Source organism: Sturnira hondurensis, unplaced genomic scaffold (assembly GCF_014824575.4).
Source record: "Sturnira hondurensis isolate 20B ecotype Veracruz unplaced genomic scaffold, ASM1482457v3 Scaffold0013931, whole genome shotgun sequence".
Lineage (NCBI taxonomy): Eukaryota > Metazoa > Chordata > Mammalia > Chiroptera > Phyllostomidae > Sturnira > Sturnira hondurensis.
This window is the reverse complement of record NW_028086562.1, coordinates 4,869,753-4,879,779: the sequence shown is the minus strand read 5'-3', so window position 1 is coordinate 4,879,779 and position 10,027 is coordinate 4,869,753. Positions and strand designations below refer to the sequence as shown.

At 47.3% G+C, this 10,027-nt stretch overlaps 1 protein-coding gene and 1 long non-coding RNA gene across 2 annotated transcripts; both read left to right on the top strand.

Annotated features, from left to right (window-relative positions):
* Positions 1–276: 276 nt before the first annotated feature.
* Positions 277–6,595, top strand: LOC118998115 (probable histone-lysine N-methyltransferase PRDM7). Its single transcript, XM_037062020.1, has 9 exons — positions 277–376; positions 1,113–1,208; positions 1,397–1,520; positions 1,799–1,906; positions 2,957–3,006; positions 4,912–5,068; positions 5,723–5,824; positions 6,024–6,240; positions 6,592–6,595. Exons 2-9 carry the CDS (start codon positions 1,140–1,142, stop codon positions 6,593–6,595), a joined length of 831 nt encoding a protein of 276 aa, XP_036917915.1. The 5' UTR covers positions 277–376; positions 1,113–1,139.
* Positions 6,596–6,734: 139 nt separating this feature from the next.
* On the top strand, positions 6,735–8,208 carry LOC118998241 (uncharacterized). Its single transcript, XR_005068831.1, has 2 exons — positions 6,735–6,775; positions 7,914–8,208. It is a non-coding gene; the product is annotated as an uncharacterized LOC118998241 (long non-coding RNA).
* Positions 8,209–10,027: the final 1,819 nt, after the last annotated feature.

Below are 10,027 nucleotides of genomic sequence, written 5' to 3'. Positions count from 1 at the left end.
CAGCTCCTGTGGGTCGCGTCCCTCACCAGCCGCTGGGGAACCGCCAAGACCGGCTAAACGCTGCAGGCTGTGTGACAAGTGCTAGGGGGACCTAGAGTAGCCAATCCCCTCGGAGTGAGGCGGGTCTTCCGCCAGCCAGTCCTGTACCAAGGGAGCTCCGACCTCTGCCCCGCCCTTTTACCTTCTTCTGACCGCCCATTGGTGGGCAGGGTCCTGAGATCACAGCACTGATTGGCGGATTGCTCAAGTGTGGCTATTCAGGCCCCAACCTCGCCTCAAGAGCGCCTCCCTCCTTCCGAGGGCGGGAAGCCCAGGAGCCCGGAGAGGACGCTGGTCCGAGGTGGGCAGCGCAGCAGGGGCCCCGGGAGACTGACCGGTAAGCGGGGAGCCTTGCCGCGTGGAACCCTTAGCCCGAGACCGTCAAAGTCCAGCCTGAGAGACCCCGATGACCTCATCCCGAGGGGCCCTCGGAGGAGCCCCGACGCTTAGACCCCAAACAGCCCGAAAACCCCCGTTCCCCTCAGCTCGGGGCACCCTACGTGCAGCTCGCCCGGAAAGACCGAGTCTCCCCAAACTCAGAGACGCTAAATGCCGTCGTCCTGGAAACGGACTCCGTGCGGGGACCCGGAAGCCCCTCGACGAGACGCCCCGAGTCTCCTCAGCCGCCGGGGTCTGACCCTCCCCTCCCCCCAGGCCTCAGCGGCCTCAGCCGGGAAGACTCGGGATCGAGTCCTCAGGGACCCCGAGCCTGTCGGCCCGAGAGACGGCGGTCGGCCGCGGACCGCGCCTGCGTCCCGTGCGGTCCTCTCCGGATCCCGGGTGCGCCTCCCGCCCTTCCCGGGACAAGCGCGTTTCCGGTCGCCGCCGCCTCAGGCCCGCCTGGACGATGGGGCCCCTCAGTCGCTCGGACGATGGGGCGCCTGTGGAGCCCGCGCTGAGGCAGCGAGAGGAGGGAAGGGCGGGAACCAGGGCGCCCCCTGCGGGCGGGTCTGCAGGCAGCTTGGTCCGCGGCATCCAGGCCCTCCTCCCGCAGGGCCCCGCGTCCGCCTCTCCGGCGCCCCGCCAGCCCGGGGAAGGGCGTTCGGCCCTCTCAGCGCCTTCTCCTTCCACAGGCGCCTCGGACTTGGGGTGGGGACGCCATGAACCCCGAAGGGGGCCCGCAGCACAGCCCTGAGGGAGAAGCGGGGCGGACGGGGCGGGCGCCTCAGGTGAGCTGAGGGGCGGGCGGGGAGCGAGGGGACAGACGCCCGGCCCTCGGGGCGGCCCAGGCTGTGCGCGTGCAGAGCGCTGGTGGGAGAGACGGGACTCCGCGTCGCGGGCCCAGGGCAGGGAAGACCCTCCGCACACGTTCTCACTCGCATCACCGAGTTACTGATGTTTCCACTCTCCTCCCCAGGCCGAAGAAGCTTCGAAAGACGCTTCCCTCTACTTCTCCAGGGAGGAGTGGGCGGCGATGGGGGACTGGGAGAAACGCCGGTACCAGAACCTGAAGAGGAACTTCCACGTGCTCACCAGCCTAGGTAGCGCGCAGGCGCTGGGCGGGAGGACCCCGGTGACCCTAGGGCTTCTGGGCTGCCTCCGACTCGGGCGGCTCCATCCGCCTGCAGCTCCCTCCTGCGTGAACACCGAGCAGGGGCGTTTGCTTCTTAGTGTCAGAGCAGGGCTGGCGCTGACGGTGCAGCGCTCACTATAACCCTTTGTAGACTCTCCCATCCCAACCAGGCCAGTCCCACGGGCTTCCTGGAGCTCGTTCCTCCAAGCTCTGTGCTTTCAGGACAAAGGTTTTGTCTCTCTCCAGGTCTCAGGACCCCTCGACCAGCTTTCATGTGTCGCCGCAGGCAGGCCACCGAGCTCCAGGAGGAGGACCCTGAGGACTCCGATGAAGAATGGGCTCCAAGGCAGCGAGGTGAGGGGCAGGAGGAACCAGAACGGCCCTCCCGACACGGACCTGGTGTAGGTCAGGCTGCATCTTAGGAGTTAACCAGGGAACAAGGTTTGCTTGTCCAGAAGACAAGCAAGATACAGAACAGTGAACCGTACAGTGAGGGGCTATTCCTGTAAACTTTCAAGTGTGCAACATAATCATATACACTTACAGATATATTAATAATAAGTAAATGTATAGGGATATACAAGTGAACAAGAAATAACTAATTCAGAAGAGTTGTCATCACAAGAGAGGGAGGCAGGTCTGGCCGGTGAGGAGTGTTCCAACACCTGGCTGCCCAATGACCTGCAGGAGGCAGAGGGGAAGCAGTATTAACATGGTGATTACGGGAGCTGGGGGAAGGCCAGGGACAGGAGTGGTTGATCACTGTATCATTTCCTGATGTCGGCCATGGTGCCATTCTGTCCAGTATCATGAGTGTTTGGTTGGTAGGACCCACTTTCATGGGTCTGGGGTTGAAACACAGCTGAAGTCAAGATGTGATCTTTAACTTGATTGGAATTCTGTTTCTATGGTCAACAGACTGTTGATGCTGACCAGAGTCAAATGATTAAGGAATGGCGTGGATGGCCAGTATGTGCACAGGAGGGAGGATCCCAGAGAAAAGAGGCGAGGTGGTCATGGTGCCCTTAGCCTGGACAAGGCCAGTTTGAATGAAGAAAGCAAGATGGAGAAAGGGTTATGTTGAAGACATGGAGTTTCTGTGGAGTTACTTATTACATTTTTTGTCAGGAGAGGCCAATTTATTTTTTAATAAATGTAGTAGATGCTTTATAAGCATAGGATGAAGTGTATATTACACTTTGTCTATTTTTCTTATTATTCCAATGAAATTAATGGATGACCCCAATAGAAGCCTAGGCCTTAATGATACCTCAGGAAACATTTTCCAATCATCCTGGGATTGTTCTTGGACTACTCTCATTCAGAATTCTATGTCCCTAATAAGAATCTCCAGATTTTGGAAACATTTACCAAGCAAAACACTGATTTCTCATCATTTTTCAGTGAAACCTTCTTGGGAGGCCTTCAGAAGGGCACAGAGTAAACACCAGAAGGTGAGTATTTCCAAATCCTGTGAGCAAAAAAATCTTCCTCCTGGATAGAAATGCAGGTAAGAGTAGGAAAATGCAGACAGTATCCTAGGAACTGCTGCCTTCCTTTTCTGGTCTCCTCAACACATTGTCCAATATTATCATCCTTTTTAAAATATTTTATTTATCGATTTGTTTAGAGAGGGGAAAGAAGGGAGCAAGAGAGGAAGAGAAACATGTGTGAGAGAAATATGAATAGCTTGCCTCTCACACAACCCCAAATGGGAGACCTGGTCCACAACCCAGGCGTGTGTCCTGACCAGAAATGGAACTGGTAATCTTTCACCAGGCCAGCAGTCAATCCACTGAGCCATACCAGCCAGGGCTTATCATATTAATAGTTAATAACTACAGCAACAGTAGTAACTACCATTTGTTTCATTCTCACAGTGTTTCAGACTTTAAGAATTCTGTGTGAATAAATGCACTTAAACATTACAACAACCCAATGAGGTATGTACTATATAACTGTCATCATTTATGATGAGGAAAGTGAGCTTTCAGATATAGAAGTGTTTGACTGTATGTCTAAGATCACAGTATCAGTCATAGTGCAATCTAACCCATACTTTCTTCTCTAAATCACTTACAAACTCATTAAAACTTTCATAGTTTTACCCTCACCAACATGACTCAGTTGGGTGTAATCTTGGAACATGAAAGACTGCCAGGTTGATTCCTGGTCAGGGCACATGCCTGGGATGTGGACCAGGTTGCCAATTGTGGTGTGTGTGACAGGCAATTGATCAATGTTTCTCTCTCACATTGATGTTTCTCTACCTCTCTTTCTCCCTCTCTTCACCCTCTCAAAAAAATATATAAAAAATGTTATATTAAAAAGTAAAACTTTCATTGTTTTCTAAAGTTTACATTGTCTTATCCATATGTCATTACATCATTCATCTGACTGATGCTTTTACCAAAGTTGTCTGCTATGCTGAAGTGAGAGATGCACTAAGACCCTCTGAGTAAGGAAAGTGTACGTTGTGTGGGCAGTTGGTGCAGTGGATGGTCCCAGGTGAAGAAGAATGTAAAATGTCCAGGATCACAGCCTCCCACTCTAATCAAAGACAGCATCTCCCACCCCTGAGGAGCTTCAGGTTCGATGATTGAGAAACAACAAAGAATAAAATGACTTGAGGTCTTCAAATAGTTTATATACTATTCATTAGAAACTCATCTGTCTGGAACTGATTTCAAATACCATTTCTCATAGGGTGAAGTAACAGCTTCCTTCTCCTGAGTTCTAATGAGACCACTCTCATCCTGTTTAGAATCATTGGTTCAGCCTGCCTAACTCTGCATTGTGAGCTCTTTGAGGGCCTGGTCCATACCTGAGACTTCTCAGAGGTCACAGGCCCAGATCAGGGCCCTTGAAGGCCCCCAGATGTTTGCTAAATGAATGATTGAACAATTACAAATTAAACTAGAAGATGATCAATGAACACTGAAGGTAATTTCTATGAGATTTGAAATATGGAGAGATCTGAAGGGTAAATTGATAGACTATAATCTCACATTCATACTGTATTACACAATTCACAGGGCACTTTGGTCAACAATATTTAATTGCACATTCACTATAACATAAAAAATTAGCAAGTTATATATCAGGAAACTGAAGACAACTAGCTACTGGTGTAGCCTTATCCTTCACTCAATATTATAGAGACAGTTGAAAGAAAAGAGCCATAAGGCATGGGTTCTAATCTTGGATTCATTACCCACATTGGCCCTATTCCCTCTAATATTCATACCCCCTAGGTATTTCCAAGGGTTGAAGTATTAAAGACATGCATGTAAAATGTATCATAGGCCTTAAAACATTAAATACATGTTATCTCTTAATATGTGACTCTTATATTGAAGGCAACATCCATGGTGCCATTAAGCAATGAAGACAGTTTGAAGGAATTATCAGGAATAGCAAATTTGATGACTGCAAGTGACTCAGAGCATGCCCAGAAACCAGTGTCCCCTCCTGGAGAAGCATGGGTCTTTGGAAAGCACACTAGACAAAAATCAGGTAAGAGAGAATACTTTGGAAACTTTAGTTCCTCTAAGTCCTACAAAAGGTCTGATAAGTATGACCTAGGTATGTGGGGTGGACTTTGGATGGGCCTAGAGTTAAGCTGGGATAAGCTGAGACTGAAGTTAGCAATGGAACTAACCTACAAAAATAGGTATAGCTTCATTTATAAGATTTTGGCAAATCCTATAAATTCTCTGACCTCCAGAATGCTAATGTGTAAACTGAAGATAAGGAAACATCACTCATACATTGTTTGAAACATTAAATTGAATTTAAAACAGATGACACATACAAGTTGTCCAATAAATCTATCTGTGATAATAGCAACCATTCTTTATTGGTGTTATGTGCCCAGGCCTTTATTCAATGTCTAACAGATAAAGTGCACTCAATAAACATTTTACAAATGATTACAGGTTGGCAAATTAAACCTGGTAATGGAAAGATCTGGAAACTAAAATTCAATCAGTCATCTGTAGTTAGTGTGGAGTCTTAATCTTCTGAACCAACAGTTAACAGAGTGAAATACCAGAGTATGAAAAAGGACAGGTGATAATTTGATGAGAGGAGATTGTATGTTATCTGACAAAATGGGAACTTACACTTCAGACCCCACCAACCTTGCTCACCTGCCCTTATCCAACTTAGAACTCAGGAGAAAGGATATGGACATGAAGAGGTACAGCCTACAAGAAAGAAAGGGCCGTGGGTACCAAGAGGTCACTGAGCCCCAGGATGATGACTACCTTTGTAAGTGACCCTCACTAAGAAGCATGTTATGATACAGTAATTTCATCTAGTCCTATGGTCCCCAAATCATTCCCTTCCTCTAGTGACCTGGAGTACAGGATTGAGTCTCAATAATGTGAGTGCCACACTCCCTCTAAAGCTCTTTGTGTCCAGGAACATGCGCTATACCTTCCCTAACCCCTGTTGCTCTCACCTCCAGATTGTGAGAAGTGTCAGAACTTCTTCATCAACAGCTGTGCTGTGCATGGATCCCCTACATTTGTAAAGGACAGTGCAGTGGACAAGGGGCATCCCCACCGCTCAGCCCTCACCCTGCCCCCTGGGTTGAGAATCAGGCCATCCTGCATCCCTGAGGCTGGGCTTGGAGTGTGGAATGAGGCAGCTGATTTGCCTGTGGGTCTGTACTTTGGCCCTTATGAAGGACACGTCACAGAAGATGAAGAGGCAGCCAAGAGCAGATACTCCTGGCTGGTAAGAACTATTTACCTTTTCCACTGTCCTCTGGCTTCCCACATTCCTTCTGAGGCCTGGAGGGACCTCAACTCCTACATGCTAGACATGGAGGGGACAATATGGTTAGCTCTGTGTACTGACTGGAATTTCCATGAACACAGAGCTCCTGTGTAAGGATCAGAACATAAGTGGGAGCAAATTGATGTAGACACGAAAGAGCGGCTCCTCCCTTCTGGGCCTCTTGCTTTGATTGGACAGGTAGACTCGGGTGTGTGGGCGATGACTAAGAGAAATATTATGGTCACAACTGGCAGTTGAATCCCAATGCAGGCTGAATGAGCTTTGATGACAGTGAAGTAAAATAATTCTTTTGACTATTACCTCCCCACGAAATAAATAAAAGGTCTGAAACTTCTTTTCTGAAACACAGATCGCCAAAGGGAGAAACTGCTATGAGTATGTGGATGGAAAGGACAGATCCTTGGCCAACTGGATGAGGTGAGGTCAACAGGTCTCTGGGTGCCAGAGGGGACACTCATCCCCCACAATTCCATATCTTTCCCTCTCATCATGCCTCCCTCGTTGGTCTACCTTAATCCTTTTTTCCCTCTTTTTCTCCATACACTGTTCTTTCATTTCAGGAGACTTTAGGAAGAAAGTATAGTTATGTCCTCAAAATATAAAGGTCTCTGCTAGACATAATCTGGGTGCTGGAAAGGACCTGGAAGAGTCTAGATACACCAGGGACAATGGATTACACTTTAATTAATCAAATGAACATTAATTAGGCACTTACTATATTCCAGTTTAGATGAAGGGATACATTACTTAAACAGATCACACAAACCATGTTCTTATGAAAAACTTCTTGCAGATAGACATAAAACAATTGCTTTTTAGAAACATTTAACTATAATTTCCAAGACGTGCAGTGTCAAGATAGCACAAACCATGGTTGGCCTAAAATTATGAGGGCAGCAAACCATCCCAGCCTCACTTCTAACTAGAGCTGGGCTCTGAGGCCTGCAGAGGAATGGTCATGGGCCCCTTTCCTGAGAGGGGCTCTCTTTTATCAGGGATAACAGAATATGAATCGACTACTCTTGTTCTGTTTTCTTGTACTAAGACAAAAAGACCTCCAATTTTCTATGGTAACCTTTGGCGGGCAGGTGAATGGTACCCTAAATAAAGTGTAGGGGGGGTTGGAGAAAGGCCTCTCAAGAGAAAACAGACATGGGCTGAGTACTGGATAACTAGTGAGCTAATTTAGAAGTAGAGCCCTAGATCAAGCACCAGGTTCTGTGGTGTGAGACAACTTGATTTAGAGTTTGGAGAAGCCAGAAATGACTGGATATTACGGCCAATCAGGGTGGAGGTTAAGTCTAGAGTTGGATTTTAGAAAATATATTAGGCAGGATAAACACTGCAAGCAGGACTTGAAGGTAGGAATTCACCTGACATGCTGACAGACGCTCAGACATTGAACAGAAGGTTCCCCGGGAGCATTAGGGGCAGTGGGAAACACCAGAGCCCTGAAGGCTTTAAGAATCAGTGAGCGAGGAGATGGACATGGATGTAACAGGTAGTGGGAACTCATCACTGTGGTTTTCTTTCCCTTCATCTGCCTCATCCCCAGGTATGTGAACTGTGCCCGGGATAATGAAGAGCAGAACCTGGTGGCCTTTCAATACCATGGGCAGATCTTCTACCGAACCTGCCGGGTTGTCAGACCGGGCTGTGAGCTGCTGGTCTGGTACTCGGACGAGTATGGCCAGGAGCTGGGCAGCAAGTGGGGCAGCAAGTGGAAAAGACAGTTCGCAGCTGGGAGAGGTGGGTACCACTGTTCCTCAAAACAGAAAGAAAAGAGAGAATTCTCCATAGAAATATTCATGATCCAACTCTTAGGTAGAGTAAAATCCACTCTAAAGTCAGTATACTTTCAAATCACATGCTTCAAAAATCCATAATTCATTCTTATTCCTTTGAATCTTAGGCAAAATTTTTGTATTTTTTATTTTTAAAATATTTCATGAACAAAATACACAACCACATTTTGGAGTCAAAGGCAAAAAAGAAGTTTTCAAAGTACTAACCAGTTCTTTCACCAAGGCAGTTTTTCTGAAACTTTTATTGCTGTTTCTTCTTAATTTTTCTCCATACTTGTAAATAGAACATTTTTCTTTATAGGCATTCATTATTTTTTAAAGATTTTGCCCTGGCAGGTATGGCTTAGAGAATTGAGAATCGGCCTGTGAACCAAAGGGTTGCCAGTTTGATTCCCAGTTGGGGCATATGTCTGGGTTTTGGGCCAGGTCCCCAGTACAAGGCATGTGAGAGGCAACCACACATTGATGTTTCTCTGCCTCTCCCTCCCTCCCTTCCCCCTTTTCTAAAAATAAATAAATACATAAATCTTTTTAAACAAATTTTCATTTATTTTTACAGAGAGTGGAAAGGAGGGAGAAAGAAAAATCAATGTGCAAGGGAAATATTAATCAGTTGTCTATGGCATGCCCCCAACTGGCCCATAACCCTGGCATGTGCCTGACTGGGTATAGAACTTATAACCTTTCAGTTTTCAGACAACACCCAACCCACCAAGCCACACCATTCAGGCAGGGCACATTCATTCATCATTTCAGTGAATTATGTGAGATCTTACTCTGGCACATAGCGTCCTGGGACCTGGAAATACAGATAAACATGAGGATCAGAATCACTGCTCTTGAGGAGCTGACTGGTGAAGGACAGAAACCCAGGCCCAAATGCTTACATGTACATGACACCACGGCAGTTAGTGCTTTGAAGAAAAGTAATCCAGGACCACTGCCTAGGGATCAGTGTGAGGGAAGATGCAGTGTGGCAGGGAAGGACTCTCTCCAGATATAACATTTATAAAAATACTGCAGGCAAAGGATCCCAGGCCAAGGGAGCAGCTAGTGCAGGGAAGAAAAGAGGTGCAGTGCTGAACTGGTTGAGGGTCACTCAGGTCTCGTCTCAGCATAGAGGATAAGAACAGAGTTCAGGTAGATGCTTAGCAACCCGGAAATGCAGTGACAATGATCCGAGTTGAGATACTGGGGACTTTCCTGAGTGCAAGTGTATAGTCATCAGTTGTTGAGTGGTGTGTTCCCTGTTCTGATTATACTTCATTAATTTTTAGAAAATAAACTCCAGTGGGGAATCCCCTCAGAGATTACTTCATCTCCAAGTGAGAGAGCATGGTGGATTGGCCAGAGAGGAACAGGAGTCAGGCGTGTAAGACGGGTGGCTGGAGAAATATTTTGAAACAGGACTTCTCAGTGTATTTGAAATGGGCTAGCACTGAATGAAATGAAGCATGAATATCTGGTGTGAGGCTTGAGGAAGGACTTTTTAAAAGATTTCATTTATTTATTTTTAGAGGGGAATAGGGAGAAAGGAGAACATCAATGCCTAGTTCCCTCTCACACGTCCCCTACTGGAGACCTGGCCCACAACCCAGGCATGCACCCGACTGAGAACTGAACCTGCAACTCTTTACTTCACAGGCTGCCACTCAACCACTGAGCCACACAAGCAAGGGCAGGAAGGACATTTTATTTGACTGTTTTGGAAACCAGAGAAAAGCAATTCCTAGTTGGGGCCTGTGGTTTTCCTCTTTAACATGACTTAGAAGATACTGATACATGGAAAAGGTCACTGCAGTTCCATCAACACAGAGAGTGAAATGGCCTCCCGTGATCATTGAAAGCCCCTAGTCTGGGCAAT